Here is a 22,730-nt window from a genome sequence, read left to right as displayed (position 1 = left end):
TAAAAGAAGAACATGCAATGGTCCCTCTGTGGTTACTTCAAAAATAAACCAAAGGACATTAACCTAATTGAGTTGATGTCATCCTATTGCTCACTTGGGGCAGTAATTCACCACTGTCTTCCTCTTCATTACTCCCGAGAAACACTGTTAATGTTGACTGTTAATGTCGCCCTGAGTACAATGAGTGCTCCAAACAGAGGAGGGAGGGGTAGCTTGGTGGCTCAATCACTGTTAGCATGCATGACCAGGATAAACTGTAGGCTGATAAGATGATGAGAAGCAGGTGAGCAGACTGGGAGAGGTAGTGAGCTGATGGCAGACAGGTGTGTATGATGAGCAGAGCTGGGAGCACTGGGAGCACAGGGAAGAGCGAACACAGGGAAACTATAGGAAATATTCTGGATAGTGGGTAAACCGCCACCCAGAGCAAGTAAACAAACATTTATTCTCTGTGAGAGATTACGTGATCATAAAAATGCCTCAAGGGATGTGGATGAGAATTTATTCATTTATTTATTTGAATTTAATCAGATTTTATCGAATTACCTTGAAGTTCCAAACAAAATCTAACATGTTTTGATTGATAGCCGCAATGTAATTTCTCAACACCACTCTCTACTGGAAGGAAAACACCATTAATGTCATTTAGAGTCAATAAGTGCTGGAAAGGTATGAAGTGGATGACAACCAGAGCATTTTAAACCTCCATGATCTTTCACTGAAGTTAAATCCATGTGCAGCCATTTTTTTCTGGCAATCGCATATCCTTTGAGTGGTCTAGGATGAATTAGCAAGCGTCACTGTGTGGTTAAAAAAGATATGAGAGACTCCTCAAAACATTATGTGGGCAAAGTTCTTATGCACTCCGTTTGATGGCACATGAGAGGAGATGCTGATGATAAGAGGGAGAAAATGGAGCTGTAGTGTAGTGGATGGAGGGCGCTCTCATGTCCGGCCACACAGCTCCATAAGTGAGAGCAGGGAAGCCCTCCAGGAGAAAAGTGCTCACTGAGAGAACAGCATCGAGCCACAGACGGGCAACTGCTGCCAAACACTAATAAGCAGAGCGAGAGAGAGCTCCCAACCAGGCTCTTTCCGCACTGTGGTGCCTTTTGTCATTTGGAGGGTTTTGTTTGAAAGGCAGACTGCTCTGTTTGCAACTTCTGAGCTCAAACATGTCAGTGTCTGAAGAAAAGGGATCTGTTAAGTATAACAAGCTGCAGCGGTGGGAGGTTGACAGCGAGCTCAGAGTGGACCTTTGCCCTGAGAGCGTGCCCCAGACTATTACGGTGCTTTGAAGGCCGATAGGATGGCTGCAACAGACATTATTATTATTTATTTGCATGGGTGTGTTTTGTGTCTCATTTTTCTTAAGTGCTCCTCAGATGCATAGTGAATTACACACTGCAATAAATGTCCTTCTTATGGAGTTAATTAGTCTTTTATGTCGTCTGGAAATCTTTAAAGGGTGTGATAACTCATTTTCAGATAAGGATGACCCCCAGAAACACTGAGCAACACAAACAGATGTTGTTCTAAGATCGTTATTTTAAAGATCCCCTCATTTTTAGGGCATTTAAATTGTTGAGTAGTTTGTAAAAGTTGAGTAGTTTGTAAACTATGAATCCGCATTTTTACAGCCTGATGCAAGACATTTTAAGTGTGTGAGCTGGAGGTTTCAAGGTTCCACATCACACTTGCATAAGTTGTATATATCACCTGCCACTGGCTTCCAAACTGCAGGCATGTGTGATGTCACAGTGTACACATCTTTGACTGAGACTTAAGAAATCAGCCTTTCTGCACACACATTTCTTCACAGTGAAGCGACAATAAACAGAGCACATTTTTGAGTGGACGGAGGCTTTCAGGATCCGTTGCAGCATCAGGAATTCCTTGTTAAAACGGATGCTTTTTGCACAGTAGAGGTTAACGACAAAACCTACCATATGGATTCAGTCCACCTCCACAACTTCTTGGCAAACACATTTTCCTGGAAAAATAATCTTCAGATGGCGTCGCTCTCATCCCATTCAATTAAACTGCATCACCACCGTGAGTTAGATCTAAATAGAACGGGACAGGAAGCTCGACAATTTACCCAGGTTACTGTAAAAGGCGCTTGGACCGTCCAGACCGCCGGCGGGGGGAGTTGGATCTTGGCAGCCTTTCCACCTGGAGATGGAGAGATGGCTATCCAACACATTAGCAGGGAAATTCCTCCTTTCCTCCTGAATGGAATGTTCTTTTTACTGTCCCACATGGGCAGTTAAGGTAGACCAGGCCAGGATCGTTTCTGTGCCTCCTTAAAAGCAAAAATGGAGGGAAGCGCAAGCAGGGCTACCTTGTGGGACATTTGGTACGCTCATACATGCAGTTTTATTGTAGAGAGGAATCATATAAACCTGTCTACAAATCCTCCGACTTCCTCTTCTCTCTTTGACAGGAACAAGTATTTCACATTGACTCGAGGACCGAATCTGGAAAAGGAAGGTGCTCCTTCAACCCCCAAGTCAATACAGTCTCCATCATGCTCAGTAGGTGCCTCCTACCTCTACCTTCATGATTTCCCTGTTTTCAAATAAAAAAAAAATGTCAATTGCTGTGAGTTAACAATACAACACTATATCTGTGAACTCTACCATCTAAGTTAAACTGGGGTTTAACAGACTTTGGATGATGTAAAAAAAAAAATAAAAAATGCTAGCGTGATAGGCTAACTAGCTCCATTTTCTAAGTTGAAGCTATACAGCCTTGCTTTCTATATTCCACTTACTGGGTGAAATGTATTTCATCAGACATCTTGAATTGCTAGCATAGACAACTGATCAAAGAAAACCTTTTTATCAGCATTTATACATACAGGGCTGTTACATGCCACAGTCAGTAGGCCTAACACACCACATGTCCAACTAATGGAGCCTTCATATGTCAGTCAGCTATTTTAAAAGATATACTGCAGGAGCCACAGTATCAGTATGATTATTTAAATTTCTCTGCACAAAAAGCGAGCTCCATTCAAGGCTATTGCAGTACTCCTTCAGGTCAGGCCATACCCTCCCCTCTGTCTCCTTTGATCTGTGATTGGCTGAGTGGTGTTGGGTTGCTGTTGACACGACTAAGGGCGACACATTGCACCCTGAGCTCTGCTCTGCTTTCTGACACCTGAGCATGGCCATGTCAGCAGCAGCTTTGCCAGCCAGGGAGCGCCTTCAGAGATGCCGGGGGGGGGGGGGGGGGGATTACATGAAGGAGTGGAAAGGAAGGTGCTCTGCCAAATAGAGTCGAGGTCAAAGGCAAAACTGTGGAAGCAGAGATGTGGCACTCTGGGCCTCAGAGGGCAATCACAGGCAGCGTCTGGGCTCGATAAAATCTGCACTTCGTATTCCCCATCGACATGTTTTGGACACTCTGAGTGCTGTCGACACTCGCTATTTAGCAAGCCAGCTTGGACGCAGGCCACATACCCCCTATCCTCCACTAACTTGCCCCATATCCTTCGAAACACATGGTCTGGAACTGATGGAGGATTAAGTGAGAGTAAAGGAATGATAAAAAGCATGAAGCAGCTATGCAGAGCCTCTTCTTGGGAGCGGGACACACACATACTGTATTATTTATCAGCCTTAAAATGAAATGTTGGTGTATTTTATCCACGTTACCTTCACTGTCTGAGGCTCTCTCAGCATTTTCTTTCTTTCTAGAGCAGTTGTTTCTAGAGCAATCTTTTTTTCTAAGCTCAACAGAGCATGTGACCGTATTGCTGATTTAGTGTGTGTGTGTGTGTGTGTGTGTGTGTGTGTGTGTGTGTGTGTGTGTGTGTGTGTGTGTGTGTGTGTGTGTGTGTGTGTGTGTGTGTGTGTGTGTGTGTGTGTGTCCTCCAGACCAGGAGCTGTTCTCAGGCATGTACATTGACTTCATGGGGACAGATGCTGCCATCTTCAGGAGCCTGACCAAGAGAAATGCAGTGAGGACAGACCAGCACAACTCGAAGTGGCTTAGCGGTGAGCTCACAAAGATTTTGAATGTATATGTATTGATTAATTTCTACAAATATTTTTTTTTCTGTTATTTATTGCTGTAAATTAAGTTTCCATGCATTCCTTTATTTCCCTCAGAGCCAATCTTCATTGACGCCCACCTGATACCAGACGGAACTGACCCCAATGACGCCAAATTGTATTTCTTCTTCCGCGAGAGGCTAACAGACAACAGCGGAAACACTAAAAATATCCACACCATGGTGGCCAGAGTGTGTCCAGTGAGTGTCTCTGTGTGTGTTTGACTAAATGTGTTTTGTGGTTTGGTGTTGCTAAGTGCAGCTTTTGTCTGCAGAATGACATCGGAGGGCAGCGGAGCCTGGTGAACAAATGGACGACCTTCCTTAAAGCCAGGATGGTGTGCTCAGTTCTGGAGGAAGATGGCACCGAAACTCACTTTGACGAACTGGGTAAGGAAAATGAGGGAAAAACCGATTTTATATTTCCTTTATTTGTTGAGTGACTTTCGAGCTCCATCTTATTGTCATGCTCCATGAAACAAATTTAAAACAAACTTTGGATTTTAGAAAATTGGCCAGAAACTGTCCTAATTCATGAACGCTCGCTATTTTTGTTCCAAGGTTTCCAGCGATGACTTTCTCCATAAACAATCCACGAACTTCCCTTGTTTTGTCTGGATTCAGGCTGTAGCCTTTTATCGATTTTCATAACAACAGTTCTGTTGTTCTTGGTTACCTTGCATTCATTCATGAGCATATTATTCCAGCCCTTTCTTAGCTTTGAACTCCACAAACATCAGCACAAAGACCTGCTTTTCCATTTAGTCCATCAGACCAGTCCATCTGTCAGCATGTGCCGTTATTAATTCATCACTTTTTGGCAATCTCACCTGCAAGACGAGGAGATATGGCATATTGGGAATTTGTTAAAGGTGTTACACGTGTGCATTTTTCTCTTTGTGCACATGTGTGTTTTCCCTTTCAGAAAGTATGTTTTTGCTGGAGACCGATCAGCCCAAGGGCCTGTTGGTGTTTGGAGTCTTTACGTCCACAAGGTAAGACCGGCGGCGATGGAGCCAACTGTAACATTCCTGCAGGCCTCTGTGGTCACGTTAATCATTGGGACAGGGGGATGGTCAAAGGGCATCTTACATAGAGACGTCAGGTGTCATGTCACCTAACAGCTGTATTGGTGTTTGTGCCCTATGACGGCAAGCAGCAGTGCATTATTTATAATACGCATCATTCTGAGTTTGATGCAGCAACACGTTTCAAACTTCTGCTATCCAGCCCACAGTGACAGTCGGCAGGGTTGCATGGCAAATTTGGAGGTTTAAAGAAATCGACACCTGATCCATCTGTTCTGATGTCTAATTGAGTTTGTCTGGTTAACCTACAGTGACAGTGCTGCAGACCCTCAATGCACTTGTTACCTCAGGATCAGAGAAAGGCTACAGTAGTGTATCCTGGCTCAAAGAACACACCCAAACCAAACACTGAGGCCCTTGAGGTCTCCTAACTCAATGTTATTCCTATCTTCGCACTGTGTTTCTTCCTCTGTCTCCGCTTTGCACAATACGCGTCTGTTCCCCTTTTCAACAAAGCGTCTTTTATGTGCTAAGCAGTGTGGTTTAAAATGACAAAGCCAAACCACATCAGATCAATGAGGGGGAAATAGGTGAGCTGACATCCAGACTGCATCACACACCCATCAAAACAGATCTGGAGAATATTTTAACTGGGTGGGTTTCCAGTTGTAGAGTTCCCACTGTTGTGGTTTATTAAAATATGCATCTCATTTCCTCAGCTCCGTCTTTAAAGGCTCAGCAGTGTGTGTGTACAACATGGCCGACATCCTCACCGTCTTCAACGGGCCCTTCGCTCACAGAGAGGGGCCCAACTTTCAGTGGGTGGCCTTCCAGGGGCGCATCCCTTATCCACGGCCCGGAACTGTGAGTTCATTTCTAGGCCATTCTCTCATTCATTCAGTGGTTATTTCGGTGCATGATTCTAAAACAAAATTACATATGAAATATTCATCTTAACCTGGGAAGAAAAATCTTGTAGTACCAGCCTCCTTCTTGAAAAATAGATAAATAACATCAAAGATTTAACAACCTTTCACTAAAGAAGGAATAACAACACAGCTAAAGAGGATTTATGCACAAAGGCCCGAATATGGACCCTTGTGGGACTCCATATTTAACCTCCATACATTTAGATCAATTATCAGCAACGTACTACCATGTATTCACTGTCCCACCATATTCTCTCAATGATGAGACTCTCAGTACAAATCCACAGCTTCGTTTTTGCAGAGTATTGAACGATGCGACATTCATCTGAAGGAAAAATTAAGATTTTGAGACACTCTTTTTAACACAATGCACTCATTTGTTTCTCCAGTGTCCCGGTGGAGCTTTCACACCTGACATCCAGACAACAAAGGAGTTCCCAGATGAGGTGGTGACCTTCGTACGGAACCATCCGGTCATGTTCAACCCCATCTATCCAGTGGGGAGGAGACCTCTGGTGGTTCGGACCAACGCTGATTACAAATACACATCAGTGGCAGTGGACCAGGTTATCGCTGCCGACGGCAACTACCAGGTGCTCTTCCTGGGTACAGGTATGAATGTAGGCAGATCAGTTCTTATGGCCAGTTACATTTGTGTTGTATGTGAAGGTTGTGTTGAAACATTAACTAAACTAGAAGTAGTTTGGTTACATGTCTAGTCTTTATTGAAGGGATTTAAACCTCATTTGATGAAGAGAATCAGCAGTCTTTCATTTCATTTGTTAAAAAACAGGTAAGACTGCATTGAAAAATGGCAATTATTTCAACAAATCAGTGGATATTTTTCCACTTTCTCTTCTTTATAAATCACCAGAAAGCTCATGTGCACAGATGAGGAGATGCAGATGGATCTAAAATGTTTCCAAGCAATGTAGAAAAACTGTAAGATTTGTCAGTCAGAGTTTAAATCTTAAAGTCATCATTATTATAAAAAGACATAAAAAGAAATGCTAAAAATGAACAGCAGGAACAGAGATCACTTCAAGTCAGATAAGAAGAAGAAGAGATAATAATTTAATGCTGGATTAAATTTAGAGGAATGTTTTCTTCAGTGTAAGTTACTTTAACCTTACTGAGGCTGCATTTTATCCTGAGCATTAGAGCCCAATACTGGATTATTGAGACTGATACTGTATAAAGTGTAAAGCATCTGATAAAATCAATTCTAAGGATGTTTTAAAGTAGAAGAACTGTGACCAAAATATGTACAAAGCAGGAAAAAAGAACATATCTTTGCAGTTTTCCTACTACACTTTCTTGTTACTCATCAGCTGATATATATGGAAATCTGTTATGAGCTCCTATTGGCTGGTCTGATTCATCAGTCTGTCTCTGGTGAGCATGTTTTGGTGCAGCTCCAGCCAATTATGGAACCAGGCAGGTCAGTTAGAGGTCAATTGCAGTGAAAGGATGGAAAACAGCAATAACACAATCCCCTTATCATGTGAGTCGTCAGCAAGGTAAATGATAAGCTGAGTGGAGTCCAATTGCCACAGCTGGTTATCACATAGATAGCGGGGAGGTTAATACACTGTGGGTGTGTTGGAAGGTTTGAAAACAGAGGCGGTGTGACACGTCATTTAGATTATAATCATCATCATTTTGGCACAAACACACCACAGATAACGCTGCAAGGCAAGGTCCTCTTTAAGAGAAGAGCTGTGTTTTCTGCTCAGCTTGTTCATCTGTTTGTCAACAGGATTACAGAAAAACTCCTGTCCTGATTTTCATGAAACTTGGTGGAAGGGGCGTAACACGGGTCAAAGACAAACCCGTTAAATTTCGGAGCGGATCCAAATCATGTGGCAGCCACACAACACTGCGTGATAAGGATTTGGCCTCGATGGAAGAAATGTCATACATGTTAAAACGCGGTACTAAAGTTCAGTAGTGACAAAACATAAGCAGTAGAACTCACAGTCCACATTCACTGAGACCAGTAATCATCACGGAGCACTCATGCACCCATATTTTGACATAAATCTAATACTTTTCAAAATATGTCCGGACATATATAGTGGTTGCATTTGCAGATTTGCATATCATAGAAGAGTTTTTACCTGCCTGACACATGAAAGTGCATTATCTCACCTCAAGGACAGGCAGATTTTATGACTGTTGTTGTGCTTTGTTGTGCATATTGAGTGCTTGAGCAGATATTGAGTGCTTGAGCAGATCAATATGCATGTGTGCATTCACAATTATGAATGCATTCATGTCCACATGTTTGCATTCAGCAGGCCGCCGTGGGACTCTCTCTCACAGCTGCTTGTGTTTATCAGGCAGCCTCTCCACTCCGTCTCCTGCCCGGTTTCTTGAAGAAAAGCCAGCGCTGTCTGTCCGTATCTGAGCCCGAAAATGCAGCTTTGTCCGAGGGACGAGGGAGACGCTCTTATCAGGCATTTCCAGGAGCCGTTACTGTTACTCCCTCTCTCCTGCCTTGCTGCGCCAACTCCCTGAACAAAACAGCCGTATTGATGATGAGAGCGTTGCATTTTGCCCTTTCCGTGGCCCTTGTCCTCCCCTGTGCGGGCTTAAGAGCTTCCATTCCCACTCCTGCCACAGTTGGTTTTGCTGTGGAAGCTGGCCATGGCTATCATGCCTAATTCAAAAGCAAACATGGGCAAAGGAAAACAGACTCAGAGTTTATTTTTTTCCACCAGCGGTTGTATTCTCGTTTGACTGACGGCACACATGTCTGGGCACAGCCATATCTGTTTCACACGGTTGTTAAATGTGTGTGTGCGGTTACAGCTCATGATGTGTCTGCTCTCTGCCCCCAGACAAAGGTACAGTGCAGAAGGTGATTGTGCTGCCAAGCAATCATTCCCTGCATGAAGATCTGATCCTGGAGGAGCTGGAAGTGTTTAAGGTCAGCTGTCTGTTTTCTCTTTTATTCCACTTTCATCCTTTTTCTCTCCCAAAATCAAAGGCAGGGAGGAGGAGGAGGAGGAGGAGGAGGAGGGCAAGCTTGGCCACAACACAAAGGCCGGAGGGGGGCAGACAGACAAAAGAAGGGTGGCATTCAGGAGATGGATGTTCTGCAGTGTAATGCAGCGTGGAGTGATGGGAAACATGCTCACATACTGCAACAGTTGCCCCAAGTGAACGTTTGCACACGCTGTTTTATCTTAGCTTAAACCGCTATAAGTGTGATCAACCTGTGATCAGACATAAAGACCAGGGCTGCTTTGTTCTTATTCACTGGGGAGATTTATTTGCAAAAGACAGAATATATTTGTTTTAGAAAGTTAAAGACATCTGGAAGGAAGCTGATCTAGTTGGCAACCGTCTCTGCCATGACCATGTTTTGTATTAAAGAAAAGTTTAAAAAGCTGTACGTCCATTTTTAAAGCAACACTTTGAATACAAATACATTCGCTTTCTTTCCAAGACTTGGAAGAGATACTGGTCTATTGTGTGTAAATATGAAGCTACCAGGAGCAGCTTGTTAGCCTAGCGTACATCACCCTCCATATATGAGGTGCTTGAAGGTGGTGTCCCTGTGTTTCCACTCTTTGTGCTAAGCTAAGCTAACCAACTCTCAAGAAAGCAAATAATTCTATTTCCACAAAAGTGTTTGTAACCATTTAAATGTTTGATAAAAATAACTGTCAAAAACGTCTAAAAGCTCTGAACTTGGTCCTCGTATGTGCTGTTTTTCAGAATCAAGCTCCTGTTACAAACTTGAGAATATCCTCCAAAAAAGTAAGTGCCCTTCCAACTTTGCTTTCCTCACATATTAACTGCAGTTTTATTGTTTAAATATGTTCTTCATTGTCTGTGGCTACTAGGTAGTGCATGAACAGAAATCTCCTGTGCATAATAAGCCTTCCAAAGGCAAGGAAATAATAAGCCATAATTTTTTCGCCGCTCTGACTCATTTTCCTGTCAGCCGGCCACTTATTAAGACAAACAGGGCGGCTGACATTTGAACTGTTTACTTTGCAGCAACAGCTGTACGTCAGCTCGGAGTTCGGCGTCTCGCAGGTCTCCCTGCACCGTTGTCACGCTTACGGCTCAGCTTGCGCCGACTGCTGCCTCGCCAGAGACCCCTACTGCGCCTGGGACGGACTCAGCTGTTCCCGCTTCTATCCCACCGGCAAAAGGTGCACAAAGGTTTACAGTTTTAGGGCTCATAACTGCGGTTTTTGGGCCAGTATTCAGTATCTGTAAATTTCATGCAAAGAAGTATTTAGTGTCCAGAAGGATTCTTCGGTTGGCAGCGTAGAGAAAAACAACCCCAGAACAAATTTTTCAGCATTAATAAGCGCTGACAGGTGTTGATTAAGGAGCCCATTCATGGAGGCAGCTATTCATAACTCTCCCAACTGTTAAATAAACATTAGCATAGTGCAGATTATTGTATAGAAAACAGTATTTCTGTTCACTTGCACTCAATTTATCCAAATTTCCTAAGAATCTAATGAGGTTTCGGGCCTCCTATAGACAACCACAGCAGGATTCATCAGCTATACAACAAATCTGAAATCAATCAGTGTACCACGGCCCTCATATTGAATGTAGAGCAATATATTGTCAAGAGCAGAGAAGAGCTGCTCACAACGTTTGACGACAAACTGATCAAAAGCGGAACCCTTCAGCTCAGACTTCAATGGAAGCCATGTCACTGGCTCTGCGTCTGTTGTTTCCCTCCCTCCGTCTAGACATAACACAGACACAGAGGTATGGGCGACACCTCGCCTCTGAACCGATACCTCTCTGGGCTCTTTAAGAACCAGCTGCCTGTCTCTTGAAGTTCCGGTCAGACGCAGGTCAAGTTGAATTTGGTCGCAGAACAAAAGCGCAGCGCCTGTTTTTCCTGCAGAAAATGTGTCTGAAACGTGTCAGCTGTTTATGTGCTCTTTTCCTCAAGCTGTTAATAACGGTCAGATTTTCCTCATATTGTTTTGGCACCGCCTGCCCCCTCCACAGTTTCAGTATGAGATGATCATTTTTCCTCTATTTACTCAGCTATTGTGTATTTAAATGTATTTTTTCCTTGTTTTTAGGAGAAGCAGACGGCAGGACATTATGCATGGAAACCCGCTCACCCAATGCAGAGGATTCAATCTGAAAGGTAATTAAAGCTGAACTAGTCAATGTTTTTATGGTGTGAAATGATCAAATGACTGTGGAGTGTGAAAGGTGTTGCTCATAGGACATTTTCACCCAACTTTGCATTGTCCCCCTGCAGCTTAGCGTCTTAGCTAATTGGCAGTTAACAGTCATCAGCCTCACAACAGTAGGCAGCTGTTTTTAGGAAAAAAGCTCAGATGAAAACCCGCTGACGGCCTCCTGCCCAGCACCACTGAGCAGACGACATTAGCAAGTAGCTGTGAAGACAAGCAGCTAGCAGCTACAAAGCCAGACATTTCTCTAACGAGATAGCGGAAACCAAAACAGTCAAAACAAGAGCAAATACTCAACTTGAAACACAACTCCAAATGAATGCTGAAAACTCAAAAAAATCAATAAAAACTGGGAAAATTTTGCTTAAAATATTCATAATTATCTGCCAACAGAACAGGAAAATTTCGCTTAAAAAGATTTTTAAAACAGGTGAAAATATCTAATCTCAAAGAAACCAGTTATCTCAAAAGTACTGCAGCCAGACTGAAAACAGGAGAAAGTCAGATTTTCGGTGTCAGTCAAGCAGCTTTATAATTCATCCTACTTAGATTTCGCATTTCACAGTGAAGTAATGCAGCTTTGAATATTTACCAAACACGTGTATTTGTAAAGCAACTTGTCCGACATCCTTCCGCAACAGATTCACGATTACAGAGACGAATTTACTGTCTTTGCTAAACGATTAGAACGAACAAATGATTGCAGCTGTTTACACCGAAGCTGCAGCTGCGACTGTTGCCTCTCCAGGGGAGTCTGTGCTCGTTTGCGAGTCCAGGTACGCTTCAACATCCTTCACGAAAATTCACACAGTCGACTGGCAGGGTGCAGTTTAATGAGAGGATAGGACTTGCTCCCCTGAGTGCTCCATTTCCATGAATAGTTTACGTCTCTAAATTAAGACAAGCTTGGGGAACCAACCATATGGCCATTACCACTAATTAGTCAGCACCCTGTCATACAGCAAGCAGGGTGATGAACCATTTAGCTGCAACAAAAACGACACGCTAAATGAGACGAGACCGAGCTGGACCGACGCATTCGAGGTTGTTTTGTTTGTCTGTAGAAGCTGATGAAGTCTGGGTGGAGTTTGGTTGTGCTGCAGGTGTCGGAGTAAGCTGTGTCAACATTTCAGTCTCACTGTTGGGACTTGAGGCAGATTTGAGTCCATCTGTGGGGTTTATGTCTGTCAGCAAGTGACGTCTGAGGTGACTCCAGTGTGTGTGTGTGTGTGTATGTGTGTGTGTGTGTGTGCGCGCGCGACAGCCTACAGAAACGCAGTGGAGATGACGCAGTACAGCGTGAAAAACAACACCACCTTCCTGGAGTGTCTTCCCAAGTCTCCCCAGGCCTCCATTCGCTGGCTTATTCAGAGGGACAACGACAGGAGGAAAGAGGTCAGTCTGACATTTAGAGAGTTCAGAGTTCAAGATCCCAGCCCACCCTCGCAAGACAAAACAGGATCTGAAAATCCTTTAGAGATTAGATGAGTTTTCTGATTTATGGGAAGCTGCTCAGATGTTTTACCCGCACAGTTAAATATTACATCAAACATGTCGTGCGATCATGAGCTCACCTGTTTGATAAGGACTTTCCTTCTCAAACGCCTGTGGAACGACAAAGTGAACACTTACGGGCGGCGGAGCATCCTAACGAGCAGCGATAACGATCAAACATGATATAGACCTCTGGCTAATGGCTTGATGCTAAGCGGGGAAGGATTTTACAAATATTTGACAACCCTTTAACCCTTCGAAAGGCTGTGAAAGATTAAATAAAGCTGGGCGCCGGGAGAGCGCCTGCTTGATAAAGAAAAGTCTTTTATGGATTTGGCTCTGGCCTCTCTGGAGTAGACTCAGAGTAATGGCCGTTTTATAGCCATTTCCCCATGAGAATAGAAGTTGGCCTTAAAATAAATCACTTTACTTTTATGGTGTGTAATCATTGGAGTCTTTTCCAAACTCTGGCCTGGCTGGTCTTAAAGTAGTCAGCAGAAAAGGATTAAACAGTGTTGCGTTAAGGATGTTAGCATGACTTTAGTCTCATTACTGTAAATTGATGGCGATGAAGGGACTTGAACTCCTTTCAGCACCTCCGCTTTGACTGCCTTTCTGACTTCTTTAAGTTATTTTTTTCTGATTTTGGCTTCAGGTTTGAGGAGCTGTCATGTCGTCCATCTTCATCCAGAACACACATTATGTGACCCCTTTAATCTGCATTTAGCATTTATTCTTCTTTCTCCTTTGATTTCTCACCTGTCTGTGCTCTAGTTACTGCATACATAGACTGATATATATTTATTTTTAAATGGGGTTGCGACACAACCCAACCACAGGTAAAGCTGAGCGACCGCGTCCTCTCCACGGAGCACGGCCTCCTCATCCGCTCCGTTCAGCTCTCCGACCAGGGCCTCTACTACTGCCTGACCACGGAGAACAGCTTCAAACGCACCGTCGCCAAGATCCGCCTGCGGGTGCTGAGCGAGGCCATGGTGAGCATGCTGACAGACAAACAGCAGTCGCCGTGGGCCTGGGCCAGCTCGTTGCACCCTAAGGTCCTGTTGGCAGCCTTCAGTCCTGCAGAGAGCCTGGCTGTGCAGCAGTACTGCAAAGAGAGGAAGGAGCTTCAGAACCTGCAGCAGAGGCAGCAGCAGCAGCCGCCCCAGCCGCCTGGACCTCTCAGGGGGGACCTGGCCAAACTGAAGCCCCTGCTGGACCGGAGGAAGAGCCGCAACCGCCGCAATCACCTCCCGGAGGTCTGACACGGGGATCAGGCTGCTGCAGAGACCGACAAGCACACCTTCCTCTGTTTCTATACCCAGATCCTCATTTTTCCAACCCTCATCTCAAACTGCAGAGCTGCACTGTGGACGCACAGTAAAACGAGGAGGTGGGTGCGGGGAGTTGTTTTCCAGCAATATCTCTCTTTCTTGCATGAGGCACTGTGACCAGATGGCTGTGACATACACTAATACACACTCACAGGCACCCACAAGCCGTTCATCACAAACTGAAGGGGCCCTGCTGTGAGTGCCGCTCGTAAACTGTGGTCTCAGGTGATATTGCTTTTGATAATACACCGTGAGATGCAGCTGTGATCTTATCATATTCTAGATATTAGAGGGGAAATTGGACCGGTCGGATACGAGCTCTGAATGGGGTTGTCCACAAAAGAGGAGGTCATTTGAGATCATGGTAGTAAATAGAGGTGATTGAAAAGGGACAAAAAGGGAGACAGATGCATGTTTGACAGTAGCCGTGTTTCCATTCAGGTGTCGAGCGGAAAGATGCGTTTCCAGAGCGAATCATCTGGGTTATGCAAAGCTTAGTTTCGTCAAAACTTGGACGTATGGACGACATTATACATGGCTGTAATAAACGTAGAAGAGTGGAAGAAGAAAAAGGTGTTTCCATCTCCTGCTATGCACATTAACTATTTTTTTTAAAAGGCAAAAACCACTTCAAGCAAATGTAAGTTTCTTTTCCGAATTTTGCCCTTTCCGTCTGCTTTTCCCAAAGCAATACTTTAAAATGCACATAAAAACACCTTGATGGAAACACGGCTAGTGAGTGACCTCGCTAAGTATAACACAAGCGTTTTATTAGATTCTGCTCACATGTCTATATTTACTTTAAACTAACAAGATTGTCTCTGTTCAGTGAAATGACATGTCGGGTAATAAAAAGCCTCATGTGTTGATAGACGATAGCTCCCGTAGAAAGTCTTACATTACAATGCTGCAAGTTAAAAATTTAAAAAAGTTTAAAGGCCAAGCAGTAAAATACTGAGTACAATATGTCTGTGTGAGCTGCAAACATCTTACATGATCTCTCCTGTATTTATTCCTATTACTCAGACGTACATCATGTAAGAGAGTGTGCATATCGTATCATACGTCTCTCGTTTCCAGCACAGAAGCATGTTTATAGAAATCCATGAGTAACGTAGAAGTGTCTTAATCCGTGCCTGGATTAGAGCTGAGTAATCAAATTGGCAGAGAGGCTCATTTTAGCAAAACCAGGAAATATGGAGTTTACGTTATACGGTACAGTCGATGCTGAAACGTGACAGTATCCTTCTCTGGATCCACATTTTCCACGCTGTCTATGACAGAGTGGACATGCTTTTAATTCAGTTATCAGTGAGATATTTGACATTTGTGAATAGACTTTCTTTTTTTTTCAGAAGCGTAGTTAATGTAGATAGATTATTTGTTGCTTGTGTACAGAGTATTTTGTGTTCATTTCATCCTTTTAATTTAATGTGGTGCCCAGTTTTGTGAAAATGTGTTTTCATTGTGTATATAATTTCATCGTATTTCACCAACTATGACTGTATCTGCAAATTGCAGAGATATACTACGGTATTACTTTCATTTTGAGAAAAGACTTTCGAGCTGTACTTCCAATCATACAGATCTCTGCTCCACGTTTAATAAAACTGTGCGACCAGCATCACGTCAGTTTCAACTCAGTGTAATTTCCGTGTTATGAAACGTGTATTTCTATTTATTAATGTCGTGATAGCCTGAATAAATCTGTTCAGATGAATCCCAGTCTTGCAGAAAGATCATGCATTTTATTGCCAGACGTTTTAATTAGTATGATTTTTCAAAATGTGAACTTTCTCCTCCTGTTAATGAGCAATACATCATCCCTCTGTCTATTTAATCGACTCCACAGTGGGGCACATCATGCAACTGTATGACGTCTCTGCTGTATTTTGGACCAAGGGGGGTGTAGACCAGTTCTGAACAACCCATTACTAGGAATAAGACACCCAGTGACTAACTCCTTTTAAATTTTTATTCATCTTGAAGGCATTATTTCAGCATAGGATATGAACATTTGCGTAAGATTAGATTCATGTACATTTCCTTCACAGAATGTCAAGCAAACTCGTCTCTCCTCTGTGCAGATTGATACCCTGACAGCCAAGAGGAGCCTCCATCTGATCTCCCTCTGATCCCTGATTGATTTAATGTTACAGTGTTTGCGATTAAAACAATACTTGGCAAGGAATTCAGCTCTTGAGCTTCACAGTCACAGTATTCCCCCTCCCCCGGTAACAAAGAAGGTGTGAGATAATAACACTGAGATTACAAAGTGCAAGTCTACGTATATCAAAAGGTATGATTTCCCACAGCAGCTGAAATGCACTGCGCACAGCAGACACCTCTGCATGATTCATTCATGCGATCTTGCTCTGGCTGTCTCTCCTCCTCACCACGCAGTAGCCAATGAGACACAGGGCGAAGACGGACACGCCTACGCCCAGCAGCACCTTCTGGACTATATCCAATATCTCGATACGGGAGAAGAGCTCCTTCTTTAACATTTCTGCTGTTTCGTCATCCATTGAGGCCATCTGGTTACATCGATGAAGGCAGAGAATGAGAGAGTGTCATTATCATGCATCCCAAGCAAACAGACTGTTTACACTTTGCTACTGCAGGGCTCCATCTTACCTCATTCACCCAAAGAATAGGGAATATGGTATAATCCCTGACTTTGTTTAACGCCCTGCGGGGAAAGAGCTCATTAGTTGGCATTCAGTGCACGGTGTTGTCTCAAGCATCGCTTTTTTATGCCTTCATTTGACAGTAGAGGTACAGACAGGAAATGCAGGTGCAACAAAGGTGAACAGCGACAATTTCACTGCTGATTTGCTTTCATTTTAACACTGAATTCAGTTTGAAGCCGAGAGTTACATAAGAAGATTAATATCACTCATATCTGGGCGGTAAATTTGAAGCCACAGCCAACAGCTGGTTAGCTTAGCTTAGCATAAAGACTGGAAACAGCTGGCTTTTTTCAAAGGTGAACAAAATTTGCCTCTTTATATATAGCATGAGTATAATAGTAGTAGTAGTATAATCTGTACAAATAAAACAGAAATACAAAGCAAGTTAGCTTAGCGGTTAGTTTAGCAGTCCAATAAAACTGAAAAGATGTTTTGAAAAAACTTTTTTTATTTTTTTTTTTACCGCTTTTTCTAACATGTTAACATAACATGTTAACCAACAAGATGTAACATGTTAATCAACAAGATATAACATGTTAATCAGTGAGTTTTAGAGGCTTTAGATGGCAGATTATGTTGCTTCTGAACAGAGCCAGGTTAGCTGTTCCCCCCTGCTCTCAGTCTTTATGCTAAGCTGAGATAACCAGCTTTACATTTACCATGCAAACACAAGAGTGGTCTCAGTTTTCTTGTCTAACTCTCATCAAGAAAGTATATTTACCAGAATTTTTTCATTTCAAAAAGGTGTAGTACGACTTACGGGATCTTTTTTGATGATTTATACATCATATTCACTTGAAGTCTCTTGGCAAACCTCAAGGTGAACCCGGTCGTCTGACAGAAAAAATACCACAAAAACTCAGCATCAGAGTTGCTGCCCCTAACAAGTCAAACATCACAAAAGTAAAACTTCACTAGCTCTTACAGGTTCCACATCCAGGAAGGTGGAATGCTTCGCCTCGATGGGATTAAGACCCTGCACGTCCTCTCGCAGAGACGCACTGCCATGAAGGAAGTGTGGCAGAGAGATGTAGACAGGTCTGCCTGTTTAGATGGCAAAGAAGCAAAGGCATTTCAAATTAAGATGAAACAGCTGAAGAAAGTTCTGAGGTGCACTGACGTCCTCTTGATTCTGGATTACAATGGCAAACCTTCACAGGGGCTGATGTCCATTACTCCACCCAGGGTGTAGTTCCTGTAGACCTTCTCATCTTTGCAGAAACAGTAATTTTCTGGGTTCTCCACAGGGGCAGCCAGGATTTTTGGCATCAGGCTGAAGCGGTATACTTCAATCCCTAACAGATCCAGACTCTCTGTATAATCAGCTGACACAGACCTGAAGACAAAACAACACAAAGTTTAGTTCAAAAGTCTTCCAGCAACTGCCCTTCATGTACCCACCAATCTCTGGCATTATATGCAGAAAATAATGCCAGTGCACGACCACAGTTTTGGTATTGGATGGCTCTGACCTCTAGTGGTTACTGAGAGGAGAGTCCATGGACACTGGCCCACTTACTGTTCGAAACACCCCTCTCACAGAATAACATACCTGCAGATGTCTGATGAGAAGAAATAGAGAGGCTTCGTCTTGTCCACAAAGGGAGTGAATGATGAGGCATCTGAGAAATAGGGGCGAAGAGATCAGCTCAGAAAGGAGGCTCGTGTGCATTTAGAGATGCAGATGTGAATCATAAGAAGGGGGTTCAGAAAAAGAAGTCATGAGCCACACCTGTCCCGTTGATCATGTCACAGTATGTGTTGTTCCAGAAACTTAAACTCCTGTTGGTCAGAATGACATTTATTAGATTGATGCATGATTTGACTTAGCATCCTAAAATATCACAATGAAAGACAAACACTTCGCTTTATTCATAATCAGACTCACCTCTCACCCTTGTACTTGTAAATCATTCCCACTTTAGAGATGTCATCCTTTCCAGTGAAGATTGTGTAGTTGCCATCATAGGTACCATTGTACTAGGAGAAATACATTTTATTTGAAAAGCTGATGAAATTATCATCGCAGTGCCTTCAGTCTCTTCCCTGCTGCCATTGCTTTCATCTATTCACCTGCTCAGCCACTTACACCTGTCCACTCACCTGCTCCTCATTCCCAGTCAGCCCAGTATTTAAGATGCTCTCACACACTCATTGCCAGATTGTTCTTTGAGTCCATGTGAGACTCTCCAGCTTTCGACATTGGCCTGATCTCTTAGTGCCAAACCTGCCTGCCTGTGGCGGTCTGTTCTCCTGTTCCCTGGTAAATCCCTCAGCCTTCTGTGTCTGGCGAAGAGTTTTGTCGCTTCTTTGTCATTTGTTTGATCATTTGATGTTTGCTTCGCCAATCGTGTCAAGAGACTTTGAATCCACATTAACTGAGTGATATTCATTTGCTCATTGGACACCCTGCAAAGTCTAATATACCGAGAGACTTTACATTGAAGCTAGACTGTGGACAGTATTGTGGTTCGTCCATTCTGTAATTAAAGTCAACATCAGAAATCTCCGGTGCTGCGTTTGGGTCTGAAACACACCCATTACAATTATGGAAATTAATGAGTAGATCCTGTGTGTCTATTATGTCTAAACGCAAGGCCATAATATCTGTTTACTCACAGGTGAAAATAGGCCAATTTCCACATCACTGCCGGATCTGTAACCCCAAAGCAATTTCTTGACCGTACGGCGCTGGAACAGGGGGGCTTTGTTTAAACCCGGAAGCCATGCCATGCCTTCAAGCGTTGACAAGCCTCCCTGGGGAGAAAAAAAAAACAGGATTATAAAGTAATTATAAATTATAAACAGGAACAGTATTGTTCCTCACGATAAACATGCAGAACTGCTGTGCACACAACTGCTGTGCCATAAGGATAAAAGATAAGGAAAATAAACTTTTTTTTATGACTGTTATACTACATAACTGCTCAGAAGTACACTCTCATTGGAGATGCTAACACTCGTCATTTGAGCCTTATATAAGGTTTGAAAACAATATACATTGTACCCATAAACAAACTGACAATATTTAATTATATACTCACACAAGTGTTTCCAGACAGCATTGTTAATATCCGCCTCAAGTCATATACCACCAGTCACCAAAGAGCTGGTTATCAAGCTGTAATATGAGTTCGTACTACAGGCTTACGCCTGGTGGAGATCATGCGTTTGGTTGTGTGTGTTTGTCCACAGCTAATCTCACACTGGACCAATCAGCCTTATTTGCAAACCTACTTTATTGACTGTTCTTGGACGTGTTATACTATAATTCAAAGGAGCCGCCAAACTGTGTGTACAGTGTGTGCTTTCCTTTCCTCCTAATCTATTTGTCCACCGATACTGATGCACACTGCATGACTGACAGTGACAGGACTGACAGTGAAGAAGGCAATTTTCATATTTTAACCCACGTTACAAAGCTTCAGCTTTCAGCAAACATAGTGTAAAAGAAGCGTGTATGTGCATGTGTGTGCTCTCTCTGATGATCTAGATGATGATCCTAGTCTATACTCTGCTACACACTGTATTTACTCAGTGCCTTTTTATTGGGCATCACCCTCGCATTACACACATATTGTCGAATAAATAGACTTAAGCATAAAAAAACACTTCAGGTCGAGGTTACACCTGAGAGGCACTGCGCCGGTGCATTTCCATCATGAAATCATTTTAAACTCTTGTCTGTTAATTCCCACAAAAATTAGCCCCTTGCATTAGCTGCGGTAGCTGACTTCTGGGACATTTCCCTGCTAACCAAGCGAGCTGCCTGTAGATGAAAAACATGCTAAGCCTCATGAAAGTTAACACAAATTACCCTGTGCATTACCTTTTGTGCTTGGCTGCATACTGCCTGACAGGAAACTTTCCGGCTAACTAAGCTAGCCACCAGGAACTCAGATATAGTCTCAATACTGTTATAGTTCCAATCACTATAAACCTTAACTTGACCCAACCAAACTTCATTTTTATTCTGAGTCCTTCTTCTCAAACAGCTATTCATGGTGTGGTGCACTGATTCCCAACCTGGGCCTCCATGGGCCAACATAAATCTGATGGGGTCCAAGATGATTAACGGGCTAGGATGCCAGAAAATCAACAGTAAAAATCGATGATTCTGCTCAGCAAAGTGTCTGTTGTACCAATCATTCTCTAATCCTTGATTCACTCGTGAAATCCTGCATAGTTTTTAACTCTATGAAAAAAAAAGATTCAAAGGAACAACCTGGGATCTGTGGTTAAAGTCACAGCTCACAAACAGCCTGTCACAGGGTCACAAGCCAAAAAAAAGGTTGGGAACCACCACTAAAATGAGGGGTTGCAGACCAAAGCACAGGGCAGCACAGCTTGAATTGGCAGAGCTTTTCTTGGCTTTGAAGCAGAGGTACAGTCACTATTAACAGTAGAGTCAAGTCAGAAAGCACCGCACAGCGGGGTGATGCTCACTTACAACTAGAAACAGGTTGAGGGTGGTGACAATGTCGTCCTCTGATCCCACTGACCTAGATGGCTCAAAGATGGCACCCAGAGGCAACCGGTATGAGACAGTGTGATTTGGGTGGGGTTCAATGTTGTCTTTGGGAAGATACCGAACCCTGAAGAAGGAGAGACTCTTAGTTAGGTGTTTAATTTTATTTGAAAAGAGGTCATCAGATAATTGTGATGAATGCTCTGAAGCCTGTCATCAAAATCATACAAAAGAGGTAAATGAATCAGCCTTACCTGTACGTGTAAGGTCCTTTTTCCTTTACCACAGGTACTGACCCATTTACAATTTCCTCTGGGTTTTGTACATCAAAGAAATAGAACTCCCTGTACATCGGGGCCCCCACGGACACCCAGTTGTCATAAGCTGTCGTCCCATTCTCAATGACGGCTTCCTAAACCCAGCAGAAACACAGACAGTCTATTTATAACATGCCTCAAGACTGCCAGCAGGCCAGCTACCCCGCTGATACATGAAATGGATGCTCTGGCAGAAAAAATGTCTGAACCGGTTCAAAGAAATCACAGATGCTGATCATCTGATGGATGAAAACAAGGCAAGACTGCCTTCCTGCACAGCCTGTTGTTGAAGCAGCTCTCCCACGTTCACGGCTCTCGTTTCTCCTGGTTCACCTTGATCTCTCTATACGCTCACATTTGCACCCTCTGTCCCTCCGTGTCCTCCAGCCCAAAGGTGAAACTGAGCACCGTACCTTATTCACTGTCTCTTCAACGATGCTGTTCCCCACCGGGATAAGGATGCCTCCCAGGATGGCTACCAACGCCCCAAACACAGCTCCGGCTATCAGCCCGCACCTTCTGTTACAGCAGCCCATGGTGGTGCGCGTTTCCCTCTGTCCAACCGAATGTCTGCCTGTCTGAACGCCTGCCTGGCAGCCTGTTCTCCTTCTGTCTCTGTGTTTGTGGTGTGTGTGTGTGCTTGTGTGTGCAGCTTGTGTGTGTTTGTGTCCTGGCAGCAGCAGCAGCAGCACAGGCAGGCTGTACCATGACAGGAGCTGAGGCCAGGTAAAGGTACCGATTCCTCTGGGAGGTGCCGGGGGACCTCCTATAAATGGAGTTATATAAAAGAAAGGTTTAAGGTTCAACTGAGAGATGTCTCCCCGAGTATCAGTCAGCACTATTTGTCCAAGAGATAACAGGTACAATAGACGGAGGAGAAAGGTTGAAAGAGGAGGAGAGAAGTAGTTCATGAAAGTTCATCTCTGATCCCTCAGTCAAGCCATTTTGTTATATTCTAATAATAGTTAGATGAAGCCAGCTGCACTCTGCATAGACTCGACTCCGGATTTATCTGGATGTGAGATATCAGCTCTAGATATGATCTAATGATCTGGATGATAACAAATTCATAGACATTTCATTCTTTCATTCTTTCGTTCTTTCATAGACATTTCATTCTTTCATTCTTTCGTTCTTTCATAGACATTTCATTCTTTCATTCTTTCGTTCTTTCATAGACATTTCCCTTCCTGTTCTGTTTCTTATCTTCTCTAT

At 43.4% G+C, this 22,730-nt stretch overlaps 2 protein-coding genes across 2 annotated transcripts in view; one reads left to right on the top strand and one right to left on the bottom strand.

The window, feature by feature from the left end:
- sema3c (sema domain, immunoglobulin domain (Ig), short basic domain, secreted, (semaphorin) 3C) overlaps positions 1-15,763 on the top strand; it is a 36,649-nt gene extending 20,886 nt beyond the window's left edge. The window contains exons 6-18 of the mRNA XM_070992190.1: positions 2,447-2,537; positions 3,885-4,004; positions 4,119-4,261; positions 4,336-4,450; positions 4,986-5,055; positions 5,808-5,952; positions 6,407-6,629; positions 8,861-8,949; positions 9,744-9,785; positions 10,029-10,186; positions 11,090-11,157; positions 12,474-12,604; positions 13,543-15,763. Of these exons, the coding sequence (XP_070848291.1) occupies positions 2,447-2,537; positions 3,885-4,004; positions 4,119-4,261; positions 4,336-4,450; positions 4,986-5,055; positions 5,808-5,952; positions 6,407-6,629; positions 8,861-8,949; positions 9,744-9,785; positions 10,029-10,186; positions 11,090-11,157; positions 12,474-12,604; positions 13,543-13,968 (1,821 nt within the window). The 3' untranslated portion in view covers positions 13,969-15,763. The remainder of the gene's footprint in view (positions 1-2,446; positions 2,538-3,884; positions 4,005-4,118; positions 4,262-4,335; positions 4,451-4,985; positions 5,056-5,807; positions 5,953-6,406; positions 6,630-8,860; positions 8,950-9,743; positions 9,786-10,028; positions 10,187-11,089; positions 11,158-12,473; positions 12,605-13,542) is intronic.
- Positions 15,764-15,991: 228 nt separating this feature from the next.
- cd36 (CD36 molecule (CD36 blood group)) lies at positions 15,992-22,201 on the bottom strand. Its single transcript, XM_070992027.1, has 12 exons — positions 21,929-22,201; positions 21,453-21,610; positions 21,181-21,325; positions 19,350-19,487; positions 18,619-18,710; positions 18,463-18,512; positions 18,283-18,352; positions 17,882-18,066; positions 17,656-17,774; positions 17,491-17,564; positions 16,675-16,729; positions 15,992-16,574 (listed from the first exon to the last, which is right to left on the bottom strand). Exons 1-12 carry the CDS (start codon positions 22,049-22,051, stop codon positions 16,398-16,400), a joined length of 1,386 nt encoding a protein of 461 aa, XP_070848128.1. The 5' UTR covers positions 22,052-22,201; the 3' UTR covers positions 15,992-16,397.
- Positions 22,202-22,730: the final 529 nt, after the last annotated feature.

Source organism: Chaetodon trifascialis, chromosome 22 (genome assembly GCF_039877785.1).
Source record: "Chaetodon trifascialis isolate fChaTrf1 chromosome 22, fChaTrf1.hap1, whole genome shotgun sequence".
NCBI lineage: Eukaryota > Metazoa > Chordata > Actinopteri > Chaetodontiformes > Chaetodontidae > Chaetodon > Chaetodon trifascialis.
The sequence above is the reverse complement of the archived record's forward strand: the minus strand, read 5'-3'. Positions and strand labels throughout refer to the sequence as shown.